Genomic DNA, 26,488 nt, shown 5'->3' with positions numbered 1-26,488 from the left:
AGATATGTGCAACCAAGTGGCTTTACTGGGCCAATTCCTTCTGGAAGAAGATAAAAACTAAAGAGAAAAGAAGTAGATAACAAGATTGCTGGGTCTGACTCAAAGGTAAGTTGAAGACGCATGTTATTGAATGTTAGGAATAGACAGGGAATAATTAAAGTTAAGAGATAGAAGGAAAGAACAATTATTTTGAGTAATAATAATTATCGAGTTATTTTTGGATGAAAGCAACACGTTATCGTGGTAAAACACGATTCTTTTTTTTTTATTGGTTCTATCCGCCGTTTTCCTTATTCCCTCAGTGGTGTAGGGAAGTGAAAAAATTCTTATAATGTAATCTACTGTCCTTACGACGAAAATCACTCTCCCCTTTAACTTATAATAGTACGTCCGCAGTATTTTTTGTAAAACTATACAAAAGGTAGGACGAGCATCTGCCCGATTCTCTCTCTCTCTCTCTCTCTCTCTCTCTCTCTCTCTCTCTCTCTCGGAGATATGTAATAATAGTGGAATTTATTGCTCTCTCTCTCTCTCTCTCTCTCTCTCTCTCTCTCTCTCTCTCTCTCTCTCTCTCTCTCTCTCTAGGAGATATGTAATAATAAGTGGGATTTATTGCTCTCTCTCTCTCTCTCTCTCTCTCTCTCTCTCTCTCTCTCTCTCTCGGAGATACGTAATAATAACTGGAATTTATTGCCTTTGCATCAGGACTACCGAATTGCCAACTCGCACGATACCGAGCGGTTAACCAAAGACTCCGGAAAACACAGCGCCGCTACTCTCGTGGCCACGATGCCGAAGAAATTCCCTTAATGGCTCACAAATTCACAGCTGAAGTCGAATTTATGTTCCGGTTACATCTCGTCAAGTATTTGATTTGCCGAGGGAATTTGAAAGCACCCGTTACGTGATTTATTCCCCCCCCCCAACCTCCTCTTAATTCACTCCTTAAATCACGATCTTTACCCGTGGAGGAATTGAGTCCGCAAGATCGTATATTTTTTTTCCTTTTGTTGACGCGGTTCGGGGATGAAATGATTGGGCCCCTTGGCTTTGAGTGGTTTGTTTACGGTCGTTCTTGCCGATTCTGTACCTGACGATTGTTGGGCAATATTTCTAGCCACCACTCTTACATTAATCCAATCTCTGGGGCTACTGATTTCGCAATGGTTACATTGAAGTTGTTTATTTCAAGGCCTGGGTGTGCTTTACTGCTATTCTTGTGAAGTGTGTGCGTATAAACGCACTGTGAATATATATATATATATATATATATATATATATATATATATATATATATATATATATATATATATATATACATAATATATGTGTATGTATATATTACATGTGTATATATACACTTATATACACACACACATATATGTATATGTATATATGTTTGTGTGTGTATATCATCACTTATTACGCCAAAGTCTTTCTAAAATAATAGTTTTATATTTCCCAACGTGAACTTAATTACTTTGATATCACAAAAAAAAAAAAAAAGACGTGCCAGGTGACAAAATCTATTCATAGCGTGACTAATGACAGTCGGGAAGCGCAACATTGCACAATGGAAGACGTCATCGTTATGGCAACGCCGAAAGCCTACCCCCTAAAAAAGGAGGAGGAATAACTAAGTAGATAGGCAAACACGACTAAGCAGTGTTTTGTTGTCAGGGGCAGAGAAGAAGTCTGTGAATTCTTTTTTAAGCATATATATATATATATATATATATATATATATATATATATATATATATATATATATATATATATATATATATATTTATACTGTTTCTATAACATGATATTACTTTTATGTATGTGTATATATATTATATTATATTATATATACATGTATGTATCACTTATACATGCATGACTTCCTATATTAAAAACTATTAAACAACCAGTATAGTTTAATATGCAGTTGATTATATCTCGGGAATAACTTATACCATATAAATGAGATAGATAGATAGATAGATAATATATTCTCCCAACATACCTCAGTGGCTGTGTTGATCGTCGCATGCACAGGATATAAATTTTTATGAATGAGTTTTTTTTTTGGCGCTATTATATGCACATGAGCACGATACGAGCACCATAACTGAGATAATATGTTTTCAATGTATTTAACCATTAAGCTTAACTGCGGCGTCTTGACATGCGGAAGGAACGCCCCCATGTAAACAAACGGATTTAAAGGATCTAGGTCTCCCCCTCATGGTGTCTGGAGCTTGGTCTCTCCACCCCCGTCATAGTGTCTGGAGTTAGGTCTCCCCCTCCCCCCTCTTGGTGTCCGGAGCTAGGTCTTCCCTACCCACCCTCATGGTGCCGGAAGCTAGGTCTCCCCCTGATGGTGGTAGAAGCTACGTCAAACCCTCATGGTGTCAGGATTTAGGTCTCCCCTCTCATGGTGTCTGGAGCTAGGTCTCTTCCCTTTCCCCTCATGGTGTCCGGAGCTAGGTCTACCCTCCCCCCCCATGGTGTCTGGAGCTAGGTCTCCCCCTCCCGGTGCCCAGAGCTAGGTCTCTTTCACCGCCCCTCATGGTGTCTGGAGCTAGGTCTCCCCTCTGCCTGGAGCTAGGGTCTCTCCTCCCCACTTTTTAGTGTCTGGAGCTAGGTCTCCTGCTTCTTGGTGCCCGGAGCTAGGTCTCTCTCTCCCCAGTTCATAGTTTCTGGAGCTAGGTCTCCCCCCTTCCCCCTCTCGGCGTCCGGAGCTAGTTTTCCCCTTTCCCATTCATGGTGTCAGGAGCTAGTTCCCTCTTCACCCATCAAGGTGTCTGGAGCCAGGTCTCCCCCCTTCCCCATCCCGGTGTCCGGAGCTAGGTATCCCCCTCCCCGCCTCATGGTGTCTGTGCATGTCGAAATGAATGCCGGCAAGCTGTGTTTAAACACACGTTGAAGACTTCCAAATACTCTCCTCCCCGCAGTCATCAAAAACAGTATTATATTTCGGCGGCGCACGCAAACGGGACATAATCGGACCTCTTTATTATTACAAAGGAGTCGATTCAGGCATCGCTCTTCTTCTTATCTGTTTTGGAGGAGTCGAGAGATCAAATGAAATTAGGCGAGGAAGCGTTTACCTTCCCTAAATCCAGTTAAAATTGAGAGTTTCTGAATTGACCGGCAAGAATGTTGGTTTCTTTAACATGGCGCCTTAGTAGTGGCCGAGTAAATGTTTTTGTAACAGATTTTGATTATTTTGGAGAGTAATCAACAACACACGAGTTGTCTAATAGGCGCGCACGCGAGCGCACCTCCTTATACACACACACACATATATACATATATATATATATATATATATATATATATATATATATATATATATATATATATATGTGTGTGTATAAAATTCAGCTATGTCAAACAATCGTATATAGACAAATGGAAAAAAGCTTGAAAATAACAAACCATAGAGCGCATAAATGACGAGAAAGAGGGAAAAGAAAAAGAAAAAATGAAAGGAGACCCGATGGATCGCCTTCCGCAGTAGGGAAAAGAAAGGTCATAATTAGTTGTATAAGTTGATCTAATTATTGTTCGTCAAGGAACGTGGAACCTCCCCCTTAATGCGTCTGCATCCTGATAGGAGTTGGATGGAAAACCCCGGCTGTTTGGGCCTCTCTCTCTCTCTCTCTCTCTCTCTCTCTCTCTCTCTCTCTCTCTCTCTCTCTCTCTCTCTCTCTCTCTCATTTCTTGGTCTTTGGCCCAAACTTTAATCTCCACATATTATATTATATATTTTTATTATATATATATATATATATATATATATATATATATATATATATATATATACATATATATATATATATATATATATATATATATATATATATATATATATATATATATATATATATATATATATATACATAAAGCAACTGAGAAGTTCTACAGGAACATCACTGCCAAGGGTCAATGCCCCTTTAATCCTTCAACTTTGAATGGAGGGCGAACACATTCGTCGTTCCCCATAAACTGCCAAAAGCCTGGGATAATGAAGCATAGTATTCCAAGGCTAATAAATGCCAAGTGAAGGGTTGTGGATCCCTTGGTCGAGGACAATGCTCCTATATGACGGACGAGCCTCTCTCCCCAGGTAGGCGTCGGCCGACCCTCTTACTCCTGGAGGATTCCGGGAAATAAATGACAGTGATCTCTTCGTGAGATACGCAAATCAGCCAAAGGACTTTTTGCAGAATCCATGTGCTAATTTTGACGTTGTGGTTTTAATAGGAAATGGGATGGTAAAATTGGAAAGTGAGAAAAAAAATAAAGAAATAAACATGGCATTATTTGAATATAGTCATATAGAAATTAGACCATGTGCTAATTTTGATGATCTAGTTTTAATAAGAAATGGAATGGTAAAATTGGAAAGTGAGAAAAAATAAAGAAATAAAAATATATGGAATTATTATTTGAATATTGACATATAGAAATTAGGTAATTTCAGTTCAGTGATTCATGATGAACTGGAAAAAGACGATGCAGAGCAAAATGATATAGATGAAAGGCTGAATACAAAATTAAAACCTTTTAAACATGAACAAAATAAAAGAGCAAGACAAAACAAGGAGGAAAAATGCAAGAGAGAGAGAGAGAGAGAGAGAGAGAGAGAGAGAGAGAGAGAGAGAGAGAGAGAGAGAGAATACCTGACAACCAGTTCATTCTAATCCAGAATTTATTATTAGATTAAAAGACTAAAATTGCTTGTGTGTGGGTGGGGGTTGTGGGGGGGAAGGTACCTCGCTTTCTCGGCCGGCGAACGTGGAAATAGGAAAGAAAAGAAGGAAGAGAAAATGGAAGCAAGGAATAATGGAAATGAGTGATAAACGAAGTATGAAGAGAGGGAAAGGAGCGTGGACTAGGAAAATAGGAATAGAGGGGAAAATATAAATACAAGAAAAGAAAGGAGAGAACGGAGAAGAACAAAGGAAATAACAAACCACGAAGAAAGAAAAAATATTAGAAAATGGAAACAAGAGAAAATAAATGATAAACGAAGTAAGTAGAGAGGAGATAAGTAAAGCTATGTGGACTAGGAAAACAGGAATAACCGGAAAATACAAGCACAAGAAAAGAAGGGGAAAAACGAAATAACAAAACACAAAAAAAGAAATATTAAAAAACAGAATCAAGAAGAAAAAATATAACCACAAGAAAAGAAAGAAGCCAACGAAGAGAGACAAACGAAATAACGAAACAAAGAAAGATTATAAAACTCTGACGGGAACATTCGAGTTAAAAAAAAATAAAAAGAGAGAGAGAGAGAGAGAGAATTCAGATATGCGAGAGGTAATGACGCTTATTTATATCACGCACGCTTTTCTCCGTTCTCATGTTTCGCCGGAGTTCATTCACAAGTTGGGGCCGCATGCGAGCCGACTCTACATCAGAGGAGGCGAACTTGACTTTCATATCCGTGGCAACGAGGAATTGCTTAATCGGTGTGAGAAGTATGGACGGAATTTAAGAGAACGCGTCACGAAGTCAAAAAAACACACACACACACACACACACACACACACACACACACACACACACACACACATATATATATATATATATATATATATATATATATATATATATATATATATATATATATATTAACCTTTCTCTGATTTCTTCCATAACTTTATCCATAGATACTGAACAGTCATGGATGCACAAGGGAGAGTCTCTCTCTCTCTCTCTCTTTATATATTTATATATAATATATATTAATCAATCAATATATTGTATTTATAATATATTATAGTTTTATCATTAATATAAATCACAAATTTTCTAGATGCAGACCAAGGTGATATATTTAGGTGTTATCAATACATTTGATATCAAATGGGGATTATTGTTTATATATATATATATATATATATATATATATATATTATATTATACATATTTATTACATTAGCTATTGTTAATATATAAATGCATACTAATTTTTGCCTTAAAAATCAATAATTTTTGTAATCATTTTTGTGCACTTTTTATTTTTTTACAAAGACAAAGAGACCAGTGTTTAACAGACGAAGGGTAACGCCAAGATTTGGGGAACTTGCAATAAGGCAAAGAATTTCAACAGAAGTAAAAGAGAGAGCCTCTGACAGGACGATTGAATGAAGAAGATGAGAGTGCTGACGATGCAACAATGAAGAAATTTTTGTATTTCTATTTCTCTCGTTTTTGGGAGTGTTTATCCGCGCGAATACTGTCTTTTCCTGGATCGTACTGATGCACTTACGTCATGGTATATATATATATATATATATATATATATATATATATATATATATATATATATATATATATATATATATATGTCTTATTAATGCTGCTCATAAGCTGTTGCTTAAACCCAAGCTGTCATAATTTTTTTTTCACACATCATGATCCCTCATATATTACTGAATCGTGTTCAAATATGCATCTCCCTTTCTAAGCGAAGATTCCCGAACAGTCCCGTAGGGGGTTAGTGCCTTCATTGCACCTCACGGGGTGCACTGTAGGCATCACTAAAGATTCTTTGCAGCGTGCCTTCGGCCCCTAGCTGCAACCCCTTTCTTTCCTTTCACTGTACCTCCTTTCGTATTCTCTTTCTTCCATCACTTCCCACCCTCTCCTAACAATTGATTCATAGTGCAACTGCTTTGAGGTTTTCCTCCTGTTACACCTTTCAGACCTTTTACTGCCAATTTCCTCTCCAGCGCTGAATGACTTCATAGGTCCCAGTGCTTGGCCTTTGGCCTAAACTCTATATTCCATTCCATTCCATTCTCGAACAGTTTCAATACTGGACTAAGTACATGCGTGAGGAGAATGATTGCACAGCCTGAACGACTCAAAAACCTTTTCATTATAAACTGCAGGTGGCAGCTGGCAGTACACCCATCACTCAAGTTACCACGTAACGGAAAGACTCGGAATCTCATAAGTTTCTCCAGGAATCCAAACTATAAACACCAAGTAAATATATTATATAAAACATTTACGAAGCTTTCATTCCGCGAAATAACAGTGTTTGAGTCCGCATTCCCAGGGCTCCTCAACGCGTCTCTAATTCGACGTAATGAAAGATCGAAAAAACATTATTTACCGCATAAGGAGGAAGATCAAAAGATTTTCTCATGTCCGGAGGACGGAAGTGATGTATATCCCTGCAGATGCAGTGAGGTAGCGGACTCTGGGTTTCCTCACGGCTCCTCAAGGTTCGCCTGACCCCTTTGGTTTATGGGATGGAGCCGAGGAGGGGTTAACCGAGGTCAGCTGATCAGCAAATCTTTCCTAATTCGCCTTCCTTTTAATTTGGGCTCCACTTTTCAGAATGTTGAGAAGGGATTCCAAATCCTCGATTAGCTGAGTTACCTTGAATAAGGCATTGCTGTGACACTTGAGTAACTTGAGGTTCCATTGGGACTTGTACCCCGTAGAAGGGGTAGCGTCGTCAGCGCACCTCATGCGGTGCACTGTAGGCGTTACTTAAGGTTCTTTGCAGCCTAGCTGCAACCCCTTTCGTTCCTTTTAATGTACCTCCTTTCATATTCTCTTTCTTCCATCTTCCTTTCCGTCTTCTCCTAATAATTGATTCATAGTGCTACTGCGAGGTTTTCCTCCTGTTACACCTTTCATACCTTTTACTGTCAATTTCCGTTTCAACGCTGAATGACCTCATAGGTCCCAGTGCTTGACCTTTGGCCTGAATTCTGTATTCAGTTCAGTATTCAATTGGGACTTGTATTTTTTTCTTCATTCACCCTTCTTTTTCCAAATGCATAAGTGTGATTTCTGTATAGTGAACAGTGTTCAACCATTTGCTTTCCATTTTCAAGAGTGCTAAGAAGAAACTCGAAATCCCTGATCAGCAGGTTCCCTGAGGACCAGAAGGAATTCCTGATGCATCCCCCACTTATTTTCCTTTTCGATTCAAACATTCCAGAAATCACGACTCCTCTACAGGTCAAAGCAGCTCACCCGTTAACTACTTTTCTCCTTCGCCGCATTATATTTAATATCCGACAATGACACGTGACTCCGGAGCCATTTGTGTGTGACCTTGACCCGAGATGGCCTTCATCTGATGCGATGACAATCTTCCTCTGACATTCCTGTAACGTTAATTGGTCATTTTTTCCCCCTATTCGACTTTTGTCCCTGACAGTCCGACTTAACCCAAGATGCGGTTTTTTTGGTGACGTGATATCTCCCTTAACGCAGTGGTATCCGAGTTCCCAGAATTTTTTTTTTTTTTTTTTTTTTTTTTTTTAATTTCTGTGAAGATTTGGGACGCTCTGTGTTGCGCAAGCGCGGTGTTCTACCTCCTGAAACTTAGAAGTTTCGCTTTTAGTGGCCAAAACTTATCATTACCATAGGGATCATTAATTTAAATATCCCCGTGCGGTGCACTGTAGGCATTACTTAAGGTTCTTTGTAGCATGCCTTCGGCTCCTAGCTGCAACCCCTTTCGTTCCTTTTACTGTGCCTTCTTTCATATTCTCTTTCTTCCATCTTACTTTCCACCCTCTCCTAACAGTTGATTCACAGTGTAACTGCGATGTTTTCATCCGGTTACACCTTTCAAATCTTTTAACTGTCAGTTTCCGTTTCAGCCCTGAATGATCTCAGAGGTCCCAGTGCTTGGTCTTTGGCCTAAATTCTATATTCAATTCAATTAATTTATATATATCACATATTCATTCTTGTGTTACTGATTTCTGATTCCAAAAAGAAAATTCACGAGAAAAAATTAATTGATAGACGACCATCCTTACCCTCCCAGCTTCTTTCTCAATGGGAGTAAAAGACTTGTTTTCCAATCTGTAATTGTGATTCACTATAAATATCGCAGTTATGACATCTCTTATTTTCTGATTTATTGTAGTACTCTATTTGGATGATTTATTCATGCAATTTTTGTTACCCATAAACAATATTTTTGTCAGAAATCAGGCGCCTTCGGTCGTTCATCAAATTTTCATCATATTCAGGATATTCAGCATATTGATTTATATGTTGTAAGAATTACAAGCCTACTACAGATTGTGTTCATTTTGACTTTGCAGCTGTTAGACAATTTACCGTGTATATATAATGTCCCACTTCTCATATTTCTATCTATTTTAAATCACAAAAGTTATACGTGCAGTTTTGAAAGCTTTCCTCGCGTATCAGACTTTCGTCTTTAGAATGATAATTCATTGGTACCAAAGTCCCACTTTTGTATCTCTCGTCCGTTTTTTATTTCATTACGGGACAGAACCAGACGTCATTTAAAATTAGGCCAGACTTATCATGACATTTTAATCCCTCGTGCAAAGATTTGCCATTAGATATTCTGCGACAGCATTCACACCGAAATTCAGCACGCATATCGCGGAGTCCCAGCACGCATATTCGCTGGAGAATTTGCCTTGAAAAGAGGATTTCTGACGATTATGTATATATATATATATATATATATATATATATATATATATATATATATATATATATATATATATAGGCGAATAATCATGCTGAATATGATGAATTTGATGAATGACCGAAATAGCTTGATTTCTGACAAGTATTCATATATTTTCGAAGGAATTTTAGTTGATGATTATGTAGGAATCAGACTACAGTGACACACTAACCAGTCCGTATATACGGACTACGACGGTGGACTTATTATCAATATATATATGATATATTATTGTATATGAATACGGTGATATAAATAGTCATTGATTTATTTTGAACAATTTCTTTTGAACAATTCGTATTTATTGCTATTAGAATATTAACTGCAACGACTCTGTACTCCATGTAAAAATATCTGATTTAGTTTGCTGTCTTTTAGCAATTAATGAAAAGACCAATATTGATAAGCTTCAAGACATTCAAAGAAAACATTACTTAAGATACAACGTGACAGAATAGGAGGTATTCTTTTAGAATTATAAAACATTTTATGCAGGGGAAGCAAATTTGAAAGAATGTCAATTCCCACTTAAATTTCTTGGAAGAATGTCAGTACCCACTTCATTTTTTTGCAAGTGTCAATTCCTGTTTACATATTTTGCAAGTGTCAATTCCTATTTACATTTTTTGAGTGTCAATTCTCACTAAAATTTTTTGAAAGTGTCAATTCCCACTCAAATTTTTTGGAAGAATGTCAATTCAAAATTAAATTTTTTGTAAGGGTCAATTCCTACTTAAATTTTTGGGAAGAATATCAATTCCCACTTAAATTTTTTATAAGCGCCAATTCCTACTCAAATTTTTTGAAGAATGACACGTCCCGCTTAATTTTTTCTCGGAACAAGATAAATTCGTAATGTGATTGCTCTATTTTTCCACTACATACATGCATGAATAACACAGGCTTTATACATATATACATGAATATGTGTGAGCACTTGTATACAACCGACCACTCGCGTGTACAATAAACCCTTGATAATAATACGGATGTACTATAAATGGACTGTGGAATTTTCCCCCCCAAGCCAAAGTCGTGTGCTAATATTCCCTGTCTGTGCAACTCCACCTGTTCATTACCGACCCTTTTGTAGAAAGCCTCAGGTATTGCATGAGGGAGGGAAGCGCTATCTCGCGGGTACGCACACGCACAGGTATGCCACATGTCTGTATGATTAGCTGTAAAATGATAAGGCTAAATCTATCTTTTGGACGTCAGTGAATGTTGCACAGTACGACACCTGGTAAACGACCAGTTTCGTTATTGTAATTGAATTTCCGTTTTTTTTTTTTTTTTTTTTTGACAATAGGATAGGTACAGTAAAATTGTATATAGAATTATATGTGCTTGTATATTTACTTTATTTCGATTTTATACAAAGGGGGTTTTCCTGTGTCTACGTCGTATTGTTTTTGTGGAATTCAGAATTCCCCGTCATGATTGGAGATGTGCTTTATATATATATATATATTTTATCCATAAAATTTTAGAACCGTTTCAAGTAGAATTCTCCGTCATGATTGGAGATGTACTTTTTATATATATACGGGAACAAAAGGTGTACAATACGTGTACATTTCTCTATTTTCTTAAACTTTTAGAACGGTTTCAAGTACCGAACCTTTGCCATCATGCATTTCACAAATTAATCTTTCCTGTGGAAAACAAGTAACAATTTCCCCGTCAAATGAATCTTAATACTCCAAAGAAAACTTGTAGTAATGCAGTTCGTTCTTTTCCATGCTGAAAATAAAACTTGGACAGTTATTTAGAGAATATAAATTATTTACGCAGGAAAGGTAAATTTTCAGTGAGTCACTGTACCGTTTTGTATTATTTAATGCTAAATAGCCACAGGAATGAAGACAATAATGTTAAAAGGAAATAATTACTGTAAATTTCTACTTTTGTCTTTTGTGATCAAATGAATTGAAAAGGTGAATAGGTATGCTTAAAATTAATATAATTAATTATAAGAGTGCCTATCTACCTTCTAAACCTTATTTGATCATAAACGTCCAAACTGGAAAATTGAATATTTATAGGCATCTTTTAAAAAGGATTTGATCATAAAATTCCAAAGGAGAAAAACGAAATCATTTATTTTAGGAAGATTCGAATGTCCGAATTGAGACTCGAGCGAAAGTCCAGAGAACCTTGATTCGGGCAGTCTGGAAAGAGCTTAAGAATCGAGCCGATGACTTAATCCCATTCGGAAATGTTAACACGATGTCAGCGGATTAAAAAGAAGATTCCCGCCGGCTCCAAACTCTTTCGGGATCTAATTATTTCGTGGAGTGAGATGGTCGAGGCCAATAGCTCAATATCATAGCCTTTTTTTCCATTAATACCAGTCTCACACGACATCACCTCTTCGAGAGAGAAACAGGGAAAGATGCATTTACGTTTTTATGGATCGTGTAGTGTATTAGGAGTTTCTATATATCGTGAATATTTTTTTAATTATTACATGAAATTTTGAGGTGTTTGTTGTAATATTCAGTGCTCGTGATTACGAGTAATCTTTGCTGCAAGTATTCACACAATATATATTTGTATATATATATAATTATAATTATGCATTTTTAATATATATGTACATATATATGTATGTATGTATATATATGTGTGTGTATGTATTATACATATATTATATATATATATATATATATATATATATATATATATATATATATGTGTGTGTGTGTGTGTGTGTGTGTGTGTGTATTTAATATGTGAACTCTCTTGGCCTCATAATAATTCTTTATTGAATGCATCTGACGCGTTTTGGGTACAACTTGCTAATATTGGTGTCTTGGGTGTGTTGCTAAGCCCAATTTGAAATATGATCATATCTATTCTCTAAACGTTAAAGAAGTCCATTCACTATATAAATATTCGTAACGCAAATTGAAGTTTAAAGTAAAAGATAAATTTAAAAAAAAGAGACATGACAGGCGTGTCCTTCTCAGAACTGCATAATTGAGAGATCTCGAATCCAGTGTCAGCCAATTGCGTGAACCGGAATTAAAAACTCAACCAGAAGAGAAATCCCTTGACACGTGAAATCTGACGAGAATTCTAGCTTTTGCCTCTCTCTCTGAGCTTATGATGATAATACTCAAGCCACTAGAGTTGTCATACCACTCAATTGAGCAGTTAATCTGTTTACGTAAGGGTCATCCACTCGGCATCCTTTACAGGGCAGAATTTTAAAGAGAGGGGTTCCGCAGGGGGAGGTAGTTCCGTCAGTGAAGCTTTCGCAGTGCACTGTAGGCCTTACTTAAGGTTCTTTGCGGCGTCCCTTCGGCCCATAGCTGCAACCCCTTTCATTCATAATGCAACTGCGAGATATTCCTCCTGTTACGCCTTCTAAACCTTTTTGCTCTCAATTTCCCTTCCAGCGCTGAATGACCTCATTGGTCCTAGTGCTCGGCTTCTGGCCTAAGTTTTACATTCCATTCCATTCCGTCCTAAAGAGGCGCAAAAGCGTCTTGGGCCCTCTGAAGAGGAGATTTGTAATTAAAGACGCTACTTACGCCGTTCACCCGTCATTATCGCCGCCGTCAGATGCTGCGTTTATATGCCGCTAATACTCTCCTGGAAGTAGGGGGCCGGGAATAATTAAACCATTTAATGCTCCGAGGACCACTTTACAGTCGGGTTAAGCAAGAGCCTTAAGTAGATCTAAGCTCCATAAAGCTTGTTAAGTGGACACATGCGATGTGAAATTACTCTCGCTGGCCACAGGTAGTGTCGTGTTCATTGACGGTTTTGTTGTTGTTTATGCAGGTATGGTCTTTATCACGGCTGGTCATGCTTTTGTCGACGGTATCTTTAGACTCTCTCTCTCTCTCTCTCTCTCTCTCTCTCTCTCTCTCTCTCTCTCTCTCTCTCTCTCTGTGACTCTCTCTCTCTCTCTCTCTCTCTCTCTCTCTCTCTCTCTCTCTCTCTCTCTCTCTGTGACTCACACACACAAAATTAACATTTATTCATCTTATAACAGGGGCATAAATTTGATTCTTTAGTGTTTGTGAAATTGAAAAACTATCAACATTTCTCTTCAGTTATTACATCCTCTTACAAAATGTTATCAGCACAGGAATATGCTGAAGTTATCGTATAATGAATTTGCACAGAATATTCTGTTTTGAGCGAAGCGATTATATTCTGGTAAAATTCTTGAGAGGAATAAAAAGTTAGAGAGAACTCAAGGCAGTGTAGGGTTCTGATGCTTATTCGATGCACAGTACTGAATGCCCACATAAGCCTCGCACCTTTCACAGGCCACTTTCCGCGCTACACCTTCTTCATTGCCTCCTTCCCATTCATAGTATCTTTGTTTTATTTCTGCAACTTTTATTTTCAGCCGCATTAAATTTTATCAGAGGATTAACGCATTACACTATACTCTTTCAGCCATCCCCTATGTCTTCCAATTACTATTACTTTACACGCTTCTAACCTTCCCTTGTGCTTCCCTTATTACTAAAGGTTACGTTCTTCATTGGACGGGCTGGTGTCGTTCTCGGCTAGCACTCTGCTAGGCCCGCGTTCGATTCACCGACCGGCTAATGAAGAATTAGAGAAATTTATTTCTGGTGATAGAAATTAAATTCTCGTTATAATGTGGTTTGGATTCCACAGTAAGCTGTAGGTCCCGTTGCTAGGTAACCAGTTGGTTCTTAGCCACGTAAAATAAATCCAATCCTTCGGGCCAGTCCTGAGAGAGCTGTTAATCAGCTCAGTGGTCTGGTTAAACTAAGGTATACTTAACTTAATAAAGGTTATCACTCCTCCCCCCAACTCCTCTACCTGTATACCCCCTCATCCAGTCAGACAATCACTCTTTTGTTCTCAACGGTCTTGCATAACCTGGCCTTCACTTTGGTGTCACTAAGTATCAAAACACTAGCCGTGTTTCTTTATAGAAATAATATAGATTTCTTACACAAAACAGGTGTTTATCTGCGTAAACAGATTAGTAAGTATATATACGTACCGTGGAAGAAACTGTTAACTACACCCAATTAAATGTCTGCTGGTGAATGTTTGCATTTTTACTTCTCTTTTTCTTCACCCCTTTCCTGGTTCTACCTAAGATTTCCCGTGCGTAATTTCCAAGAAAATGCTGTACCCTTGAAATGAATGTTCGCGCGATTCGTCACTGGGGCTGCAAAATCAACGTGACTCTCATTCATTCATGATTCTATTATTCACCAGATGTTTATGGCCGGGGTTAACCAATAAGCTTTCTCATTCATTCTAGTTCTTTGTCACTCTTGGGTTCATATTCAACCACGGGGGTAAGAAAGCTGAATAGAGACATATCCATAATTATGATTTAATCATTTAATTTCATGATTTAAATGTAGCCATCCGGAGCGTATTTTTGTCTACAAATAAATTTTTCTCTTTCTGTCTGCCTTTATAGAACCTGAACTTATCGTCATTGTAACACAGAATTAAGATTAAAGTTTTGTACTTGCAATGGTTCTCTGCATTCTGGTTCTTTATAGCTAAAGAAATAACTACTATCTTTATTATTATTATTATTATTATTATTATTATTATTATTATTATTATTATTATTATTATTATTACTCAGAAGATGAACCCTATTCATATGAAACAAGCCCACAGGGGCCATTGACATCGAATTCAAGCTTCCAAAGAATAAGGTGTTAATTTGGAAGAACTAACAAAATAAACATGAAAACAGAAAGATACAGATAAGAATTAACTCCATCTGCCGTGCCATTATGCATTCATATATGTTCAGGCTCGTTTTCAATGAAGTCTAATGATGCTCTTTATTAAAATAGCATCCTTCTTGGGGATCCTTCTTTGGAACTTTGATGCCTAGTTCCTTCGTCTTACCAAAACCCTGTCAGGAAGCAGATTCCTGAATGACAAATTTCATCACCTTTGCAAGCAGATGAGCTGAAGGTGTTTCTTGTCTGTCAAATTTGGCTTTGCCCTTCTTCAATTCTCTTCCCTCTTCGTGGAAAGAGGAGGGAGAGAGAGAGAGAGAGAGAGAGAGAGAGAGAGAGAGAGAGAGAGAGAGAGAGAGAGAGAGAAAGGGGGTTGTTAAATTTCTAAAAAGGTCTGGTCGACATTTTTTTTTTTTGTTTCTTAGAACTTTTTATTTTGATCTCCCATTTAGATTCAGTTCCTTTTTATTTTTGTTAAAATTTCATCTTTTGACAGTAAATCATTTATATCGATTTATGCATTTATGGTGTTATTTTTTCCCAATTTTTTGTTTGATTTCCTACAAGATCTTTTGAAATGTATCGCATGGAATCAGTTAAATATAGAATCCCCTGGCCTTGAATAGAAAGAGAGAGAGAGAGAGAGAGAGAGAGAGAGAGAGAGAGAGAGAGAGAGAGAGAGAGAGAGAGAGAGTAGCGTGTTTATAGTCTGTTCCTAAATCTAGGCTCCCTGTCCCCTTCCATCCAGGTGGTGAAACACTTCTTTCCAATAGTTCACTGAAGTTCCGGTTTCTCTCTTTATCTACCACAATTCTTCTTCTTTGGTCCTACAAAGTACAAATCATCGCCAAGGCATAAACAAGCACCGATGCAATCATGCAGGAAAGGCGACCGAGCCCTCTCTTTTGGCTCTGCATCCATGCGTTATTTCCACACATTGAAGACTTCCTATACAGGACTGAATTCTTCTTCTAGTTCTTCTGAATAAAGATTGTCGTTCATCTCTGAGTCTTTTGATTTAGTTTATCTTCTGTTGATCATAAAGTGTTTTTTGTGTGCCTGTTCGTCTTCTCAGAGGTATTTTTTTTTTCATTTATTAAAGGTTCTCATTGGGGCCGTTTCTCAAATCTTGCTATTCTTAGTTTCTCGCTTTACTGTTTATGTTCTCGTCGTTCCCGTTTCTCAAAAGTCTTGCTATTCTTAGATTTCTCGCTTTATTTAATGCCTTTATCTCATTCCTCCCGTCCCTGGAATCCGTAATTCTTCGGGAATTATTCGTTCTTTTACCAGTTCTCCGAGTCTTTTAGGTTAAAAGTGAATGGGGGAGATGACGCATAACGCTGCCGGTAGATTAAGCTCTTCGTTTTGATGTTTCCAGCGGTGACCGCCATTAAGCTGCGCTGGTGCGCATTGTCGTGGCTCTCTCTCTCTCTCTCTCTCTCTCTCTCTCTCTCTCTCTCTCTCTCTCTTCTTCTTCTTCTTCTTTCGTCGACGTGTTCCTGCAATCGAGTTGTATCGATCTTCGGATTTGTAACCGATTCGGCGTTTCACCAATTTCGATTGGATGAAAAACCTCCTATTAGGCGACCTGTGCTTGATAGGGGTGATGGGGAAGCCGTATTCGGGATTTCTCGTGTGATGGGGAATGGGGAACGGGGATGGGAATGAGGAATGGGGGCGGGAATAGGTCTGGGGATGGATGGGAACGGAAGGTCCTTATCAATTTCGATACCCCGCGGACCTCCTTTCAGGCGATGAGGAAGCTGTATGCGGGATGCCTCGTGTGATGGGGAATGAGGAACGGGGATGGGAATGAGGAATGGGGACGGGAATGGGAATAGATCTGAGGGTGGATGGGAGTGGAGAGTCCTCATCAATTTCGATTGCATGAAAAACCCGCGGACCCCCTTTCAGGCGACTTGTGCATGATGGGGGCGATGGGGAAGCCTCGTGCGATGGGGAATGAGGAACGGGGACGGGAATGAGGAATGGAGGTGGATGGGAACGGAGAGTCCTCATCGTGACGTGATACGGAGCCATCTCATTGGTCGTCTGGTTACCGCCGACTCCATAATGCAGTCTATAATGGATGATTATGCTTTCTCATGCCGTTGATAGACGGCCGGATTCAGATCGGAGTGATATTTTGTCAGATTCCTTCATCCAATGTTGTGTTGCATTATACGAATTAGGCGTGTAAACACCGGTCCTCTGGGAGTTAGGGAGATGATTTTTCGCCATGTGGGAAGAAAGCCCTGAATCATCACTAACAATAAGATTTTTCTCCATTTGGGAAGAAAACCTTAAGTCACTAACAATAAAATACAAATTGCCACTAACCAAGGTACTCTAATATTTTACAACGAGATGTACAACAGTTATATAACTTCTACTGTGTCACATAGATTGAATTCCCTTGGTTGCCCAGAGTCCAGAGGTCCACACCGAGCCTCTTATCCCCTTCAACACATAACCACTTAAAACGGACTTCATATAAACCAATAGCCATTGACGTCTATTTTACCAAGAAGCTATTAACTTTAATTATAAAAATAGAGGTCAGATGATCACATACATTCATACATACATACTTACATACATACATACATACATACATACATACACACATCAACGAATTTCTTTCAAATAACATCAGTTTCTGTGTGGACGTATTGGATCGAGTTGGTGAAAACTTTATATTTACATCGTTCATTTTCACAAAGGATGACGTCGCAAGCCTATCCCGGCACTGCTCGCACTACCAGCGCGTAGCTTGTTGCGCTGGCACTGTCGTGCTTTAGGAAAAGCTCGCGGTCAGGAACCCAGAATAATTAGACAATGTCACTGTTAAATTATCTGTAGGATCTCTGTATCTATCTGTATGTCCGTGTGAACACATATATTATATATAGATATATAATATATATATGTGTGTGTGTGTTTATTTGTGAACTACCTCTGAGTATATAAATACATGAACGTACAGTTAATATATATTATGTGTATGCGTATTAGTGTTAGTGGATATATGTGCCAACTAGAATTGATATAAAACTCACCTTTGTTTTTTGCAGACGGATACTTAAAAGAGAAAATTATCATGCACCTTCTAAGTTTGCTATTCAAAAACTTAACGAGGTTCATGCAAAAAATAAAAATAAGGAATTTCTCTACCTCCAAAAATAATTCAAAGCAAAATTTTCGTTAGTAAAACAATCTATCTATGCAAAATAGTTTTTTATTTTCAAAAAATAGTACATTATATAAAAATGACAGATTAATGAAAATAGGTGTTGTAAGGGATGTTTCCTTGTGTAAGTTTGCTGCGCATGTGTATGTGAACATTTGTATAATTGTTTGTTTAGGGCTTAATTTAACCAGTTAGTACAGCAAAGTTGCAGCATCAGAAAAATGATGATTGTTCAATTTTCATTTTAACAATAACAGCAGAATGAATCACGCTCACGTTAGGAAATCATTTACGAAGGGTAGTTGATTTTCGGGAAGAATCTGTGAAAACCAAGGCCAAGAGAAAGAGAAGGTCTGCTCACTTCCCCCCAAATCCCCCATGTAGCTTTGTCAACCTCCTTATAGCGTCAGCAGGTGAACTGCCGTAACGAGCAGGTACCTCTAAGATACGTCATCGCCTACGTAGTTACCCCAGGTGGGAGGCGACTCCACCCAATTGGGTAGACCTTGTCTCTCTTGGCCGTGGTGGAAACCGTATGAAATTGTTTTTTTTTTTCGTGTTTTTTTTATTTACGATTAGGAATCGTACATTTAGGCGTGGTTGAATAATTGAGTTATTTTCACCCTATTAAAAGTGAGGAATCCGAGTTGCTTCTTACTAATATTTTCTTTCGTCAAGACTTGCAGCAAATCCTTTATTTATATTTTTCATCCTTCATCTCAACACAGTTGAACAGTAACGTAATTTTATAGACAAAATTCGCAGCAAAACAAGAAAAAGGGATTTGTTTTTCTTAAGTAACAATTCTAGTAAGCAGAAGTAGATAAGAAAAATTGTTTAGCAATTGTAAAACCAAATGCAATTAAAGTGTCAGCTCAAACAATCGTAAATGGTAAAAAGACGGAATTTTTTATATACATGTTATTTATAGCTATCAAAACACATTTTCCTCTTTGTATAAGTGTCCATTAATTTTCTATTAATCCATTCACTGTACGTTACTGAATGTACTGATCAGTAAGTTTTTCTGCTCGTTTATATCTTCAGTTTTGTCAGATTTATTGAAAGACACTATTTCTACCTAGATTCTCAAAATCTGCAAAAAAAAAAAAAAATAAAAAAGTTATTTTAATATGCGCCGTAAAATCGGCTACTGCTTTAAAACTATCAGAGATAAAGAGCTGAACTAAGTCTCATTTGATAGCTGAAGTGTGCGTCAACAACATCTGGAGAAAAAACCTAGGTGGAAATAGCGTCTTTCAATAAAATTTTCAGTTTTAGTTATATGCGGTTTTGTAGCCCAAGTCAATATTTGAGCATCAGTCCCGTAGGCTTTTCTCCTACCGTGCAGAATCCTCGAAGTATCATGACTTTGTAAAATTTGCTGCGTGGTAAAAAAACCTTCCAACTTCAATTTCCTAGTAATTTAGAATGACGTTCAGTTAAATAGCTAAAAATATCCGAATGGGATTTTTTCAATGTCATAATATTTTAAGAAATGACCTTACCTAGCCAGGTGATGGGGGAGAGTAAGTTATTTTCTAAATGGTGCAAGTATAGTGGCGTCTTAATTTAGCGCTTGGTCTCTTGTTCCACAGCAGAATTAAATTTGCAAGAGGAAGAGACATTGCTAATGTTTTGGCTATCGAAAAACGGAAATAGGACCTAAATAAAAAATCTAGTGATCAGAGCGATGTAATTCCAGTTTTTATCTAAAATAGAAGAATAATTCATGTCTACAGTAATAAAAATTTACATATATTTCAGAAAATAAATAATAATGTCTACAGCACGTTTCCTAATTGTACTCGGATCCTCTTTAATTGATTATTTAAATGAAGCGATAGCTGCATGTGTGATGTATTTTAAAGACATATTAAAGAACTTCTCTGAATTAATGGATTACTGTTGAATTTATTTTTAACATTCAGCTGTTGTGGAGATAAGAAGGGATCATAATATATAGTTTAGATCTTAAATATGTTGTTTGGACGAAATGATTTTTAGGAATTATGTAAACGAAAGATACGAACTTTAATCACTTACCTGGTTTAGGTTGAATCAAATTCACATGCATAGTGTAACGCAGTGGTTCTTAACCTTTTTATTACATCGCCCCCTATAGGGCCTTTCCTCAAACGCCCCCCTTGCATCAGTGAGTAAAATTCCCTCCCAGATTTAAAGGAAAATTTAAAAAAAGGGGAGAAAGAGAAGGGGTGTTTATATTCTTTTGGGAATTAATTAATGAGATACTTGACACTGCTTCTTAGCGACTCTTGTTAAGAGAATAATGAATAGCATTAGAGAATTTTTTTTTAATTTTTCCCTAGGGCTCGGCCCCCCCTGGAAATTGCTGACGCCCCCCAGGTTGAGAACCACTGGTGTAACGTGTAGTAATGTGCAGTTTATTTACAGTGCGTTTCTGTGAATGTGACTCTTTTTAAACATTATTTATATTCCCAGTCTTCTTGTGACCAGGTCGTTTAAGGGCATCATCTTTAATTTCACTCAGCTACCATTTTTTTTAACTGACATGCAATTTATAATCAAACACTTTAGGGAGGTGGTTAATCTGCGATGCAAGATCAACATATGTGCATTTTATAGTTTTGTTTTCATGCTTTTTCTGATATGGTTGAAATCTAAATATATTCAAAATGCAAGGTATACATATGTACATTTTTGTAGTTTTGTATTTCATGTTTTCGTTATCTGTTTTCAATCTAAATATAATTATAACTTACCTGGGTTTTATCCTGCTAATTCGAGAGTTCTTCAATACATGTGTTAGCCCAAGATTTGAATCTGATGATGATGATCTATTTTACAATTATGTATATATATATATATATATATATATATATTTAATTTATATATGTATATATTTATATATATAAATATAAATTTACATATATATATATATATATATATATATATATATATATATATATATATATATATATAAATAAAAATGAAATTCGCCAATAATTTCTGTGGATATTTTACCAGAGTTTAAGACTTAACAAAGAAATTATTAGCATCTAGTAAATTAAATACAGCAGGGGATACTCTGTTAATTCAGTGAACAGTCAAAAAGGGAAGTAGTAAAACCTTTCTATTTAGATTTAGTTGTTAATCTGTAAGTCGTTTCGCTTTTAAGAAAATGACCTAAGTCAGAAACCTGTTTACATTCAGTCTTTTTACAGAGGATGAAGCTGCAAGCTTCATGCTCATTCCTCTTCATGCCATCAAACAGTAAACATGAAGCTCCGAAATTTATCAGTAGCATTTATTCCGCTTGGCGAGACTATTCGTAAACACTTTATTTTAAGGGGACTGATGGCGTCTTATGTAACTTTGGTGGCGAATGACTCAGAATTTATTTGGATACTGATACTTTTTTTTGCTCGGTTTGTCGTCCTGCTATTATTATTGTTATATTATTTCAGTAGATGAAACCTATTACATCTGTGTAGAGGGCTGGACCTGCTTCCATGAGTGCTTGGAATTTCTTGTACATGGTTACTGGTATACACTAAGTAGCACATGAAGTTTACCTATCTCGTTAACATAGGACTCTTGTTGTCCTCATTCCTGTCTACAATTGTGCACTAAAATGGAAGACTGCAGTATCTGCAAAAATACAAAACAGAGAAAAATGGTAGATACTCCCTTGCCTAACTATTGATTTTACAGATATGCAAATGGGGCCCCATAAATACTTTGTGGAAAGCATTGAAGAATCATTCCGAAACTGCAGTAACTTGTGTATTAGTGTTTCACGAGCCCAATAGGTGGCATATCTCAATTTCGAAAATTTTGCAAATACTGCAGATGGGACCCCCTAAATAAAGCATTGAAGAATCATTCTGAACCTGAAGTAACTTGTGTATTAGTGTTTCAAGAGCCCAATAGGTGGCATATCTCAATTTCGAGAATTTTGCAGATACTGCAGTTTTCTATTTTAGGGCAGAATTGTTGCGAAACATAGCTGGCGCTGCTTGGCAGCTTCTTTTCACTTATCCTGATTATAACGTGTCTGAAATTTGGGTGTCGTCTTCGAAATTGTCGCAGTTATTCAAGGTCGATGACCGGACAAAGAACGAGAGAAACGCGAGGGTGAGAAAGAACATTTGCAATTGCAATAAATCACAGACGTCGAAAGTGACGTTTCGGTCCGATCAGATTTGCAAAGTTTTCTTACCAACTTCGCTGGCCAGAAGAGTAATGCTACGAGGAAAAAAAAAAAAAAAAACAGGCGTTGTAAAAACTCACCTATGAGAAAATTATTCCATGACAAGGGCATCAGACAAAAAAAAAAAGAATCAGGAAATTACTATCAATTATAAACGGCTGGACGCTGACAAAACATTCCCAAATTTCCTCTTCCCCTCCCCTTCCTCCCCTCTCTCTCTCTCTCTCTCTCTCTCTCTCTCTCTCTCTCTCTCTCTCTCTCTCTCTCTCTCCCCACTTCCCCTCCCCGTCCTCTCCCCCCATATCTCTCTCTCTCTCTCTCTCTCTCTCTCTCGCCTCCCCTCCCCTCCCCATCTCTCTCCTCTTCCCATTTTCCCCCTCCCCTTTTCCTCCCCATATCTCTCTCTCTCTCTCTCTCTCTCTCTCTCTCTCTCTCTCTCTCTCTCTCTCTCTCCCCTCCTCCCCATCTCTCTCCCTTCCCACATTTTCCCCTCCCCTTTTCCTCCCCCCTCTCTCTCTCTCTCTCTCCCCCTCCCTACCCTTCTCCTCCCCATCTCTCCCCCCTTTTCCTCCCCCTCTCTCTCTCTCTCTCTCTCTCTCTCTCTCTCTCTCTCTCTCTCTCTCTCTCTCTGTCCCCTTTAGATCATTCCCCCACCACAGCAGCAGCAGAAGCAGCAGCAGCAGCATGCGAGCGACCTCCCACCACACCTTAACACATGATTGTGATGCCAACTTTGTTGTCGAAGGCGTTCGAAATTAACTCTTGTCACGCCATAGGAAGGAAAAAAAAAAAAAAAAAAAAACACAGCGCATAAAAAAAAACCCTGTCAGCTGTTTTGTGTGTGCACAGCGATGCGATGCTCGAGTGAAATGAATTCGTGAATAAGCTTTACATCAATATAACCGACTAATCAGGCGTCAATTTTCCCCCTTTCCCCGTTTTGTTTTGGTCTTGCTGTTATGTCAACGTTTTCTTTTATCTTTCTTCTTTTTTTTTTTATTGTTTCTTTCATTAAGGAAGGATTCGTCGTTTTAATTCTTTATGTAAATATTGAGGATATGTGAATGTGCAACATGCTGAAGAAATGTAAATATTGCGTCGACTGTATGCACACACTCACACACACACACACACACACACACACACACACACACACACATATATATATATATATATATATATATATATATATATATATATATATATATATATATATACACACAGACATGCACACACATACATATATATATTTTATATTCACACACTTCATTGTGCAGTGTTCAATAGGACATACCTTTAAATAAATCACGAAATATCTTTCTTGGAATGCATCATCTTGCAACATGCAGATTTATTTCATTACTCTTAATATTCATTACAGACTAGCTTTACAACTCAGTCGCTAAGTTGTAAGCTCTTTCTTCATCATATCTTCGCACAGTTCATGAAAGGGAAATGTGGATGTTGGATGCGAATGAAAGGAAGGATTGAAAGTGATAATTGTGGCGTCACAGGCAAGTGGTAAGGTTAACATTACTGAAAAGGATCGGGGCATTTTTAAGTGGTTTGGTCATGTGGGGAGGATAGGAGAATATAAGATAGTACAGTACACTCTCGAAGTGTTAGGAGGAAGGTGAGGAAAATCTAGAAAATGTGTGATTATTGGAGTTAATGGGGGGTGTTTGTACACAATTGCCTTTTTTTTTTGATGACTTTTAATGCTGAAACTAAGAATGTCTGTATATTCATAATTTTACCACAAAAATTTTCACAAAGCACCCGGTTCATTTTCGTTATCCTACAGTATATTTCTTAATGCCATTCATTGCATTGAATTATACCTAAAATAAATTAGGACACATAAGAAAATGAATACGTGGGCAAAAACTTAAAATGTAACACTCAGAGAACACGTATCAGTCCTGATAAACCACACTTAACAAAAGTGCTCCCACCAAAATTTATTGGCACTTTTGTTCCACTAAGGAATAAGGTATAATAAAAAAAGCATTAAATCCGGGCAGAGGAAAATACGACCTTATATAAGCGTGACCTTAGCATGCAGAATGCGAGGCTCTTTTGAGCCGACGGAGATTTATGAATACAATTAAGGTGAACTCTGGAAAAGAAACGGTAGTTATATGTAGCCTCAGACAAAAAACAAAGGCTCTATATAATCCCAAGAAAGGGTATTTAAACGTAGCCTGAGACAAAAAACAAAGACGCTATATAATGCATAGAAACAGTATTTAAACGCAGCCTGAGAGGAAACAGGCTGTATACGTAATGCAAAGCAACAGTATTAAAACGTAGTCTGGTAGAAAACACAGTTTCTATATAATGCAAAGAAACAGTATTTAAATGTAGCCTGAGATGAAACACAGGCTCTGTATAATGCAAAGAAACAGTATTTAAATGTAGCCTGAGATGAAACACAGGCTCTATATAATGCAAAGAAACAGTATTTAAACGAAGCCTAAGAGGAAACACAGGCTCTATGTAATGCAAAGAAACAGTATTTAAACGTAGCCTGAGACAAAAAAGCACAGGCTCAGTATAACGCAAAGAAACAGTTTTTAAACGTAGCCTGAGAGAAAACACAGGCTCTGTATAATGCAGATTCCAAGAGAAAAATGACTAAGGGATAAAGATTAAATTATGAACATAAAAACACCAAGGCACAAATTATCTAAGAACCAAGACAGTGAATTAGGATAAGTTAAGCCTTACCTCCATGAAGAGCTCCGGTCCAGTGTTATCATCGTTGACCCTGTAGTAGATTGGACCATCATTCCGTCCATCTTCCACTCCTCTGGCGTTACCTCCTCCTCCTCCCCCACCTCCACCTCCCCTCCTCCTCCTCCCCATCCATTGACCTCATCTGGACCGCCAACGTCACTGCACTTCATGTTCGGTCAACAATTTCTGGCCCATTACGGCCCATGCCCAGACCGCCCGGGCACACACAGAGAGTTTGGCTTCGCTGAGGTTTTTCTGACGTACCCTTAATTACATTTATTATTCCTTTGTGGCATTTATCTCGACCTTTATAAGCATCTGTTTTCCGTTTCGTCCTGCGTATGTCTTCTCTCCATTCTTTGACTCATTTTCTCCGAGAGAGGGAAAGCGTTTTCGTCTCTTATTAGTTGTCCGTGTTAGTTTTGGACGGCACGAGTCGCTGATTACAGCTTGTTTTTGGTTCTCCCTTTGACATGACGTGATTCGGCGGTGAATGTGACCTGTAAATCGATAGGAGAATAATCCAACATACCGTATGTAACAGGTAATCTTGTATGTGAATGAATGTCAGTTTTAACGTTGTACACTTGTATGAATGTATTTACGCGTAGAAGTGTCACAGCAACAAAAGGAGATAAACAAATGCAGTACGATTCTTGCTGAAATCCAACTGAAATGTAAGAATATATATATATATATATATAATTTATATAAAAAAAAATATACTAAAAAGCTTTAAATGGATCATAGAATAATTATTGCTTGTTTAACCCCATTTTTTATTTTTGTTATACCTATCTTCTCCTTTAGTGGCTCAGTAAGTGTAGATATAAGAAACAAAACACTTTAGGTGGATCATAGAATCTTGTTACTTGTTTAAGTTTGTTTTATTTTCTTTTATTATCTTGACTTTGATTGCTCAGTAAGTGTAGATATAAGAGGCAAAACATGCAATAACTTCCTTTTTCTCTCTTGTGTTTTTCAAAGTTTGTAATCAGTCATTTCGTTATTATCAAATTGATTGGATACTTTGAGGCACCATTGTCAGTGACTGACATGTTTGTAATGTGTGTATATATCAATATGTATATATATATATATATAAATAATATAATATATATATATACCATTGTATATATTGATATGTTTATATATATATA

The 26,488-nt window shown here is 37.4% G+C and overlaps 1 protein-coding gene across 1 annotated transcript in view; it reads right to left on the bottom strand.

Moving 5' to 3' along the window:
• The window catches only part of LOC136853714 (probable tubulin polyglutamylase TTLL2), a 92,939-nt gene extending 67,391 nt beyond the window's left edge, over positions 1–25,548 (bottom strand). Inside the window, exon 1 of the mRNA XM_067129687.1 lies at positions 25,320–25,548. Coding sequence (XP_066985788.1) covers positions 25,320–25,457 — 138 coding nt within the window. The 5' untranslated portion in view covers positions 25,458–25,548. The remainder of the gene's footprint in view (positions 1–25,319) is intronic.
• Between the last annotated feature and the right edge of the window lie 940 nt (positions 25,549–26,488).

Source organism: Macrobrachium rosenbergii, chromosome 27, assembly GCF_040412425.1.
Source record: "Macrobrachium rosenbergii isolate ZJJX-2024 chromosome 27, ASM4041242v1, whole genome shotgun sequence".
Classification (NCBI taxonomy): Eukaryota; Metazoa; Arthropoda; class Malacostraca; order Decapoda; family Palaemonidae; genus Macrobrachium; species Macrobrachium rosenbergii.
This window is presented reverse-complemented; position numbering and strand designations above follow the sequence as displayed.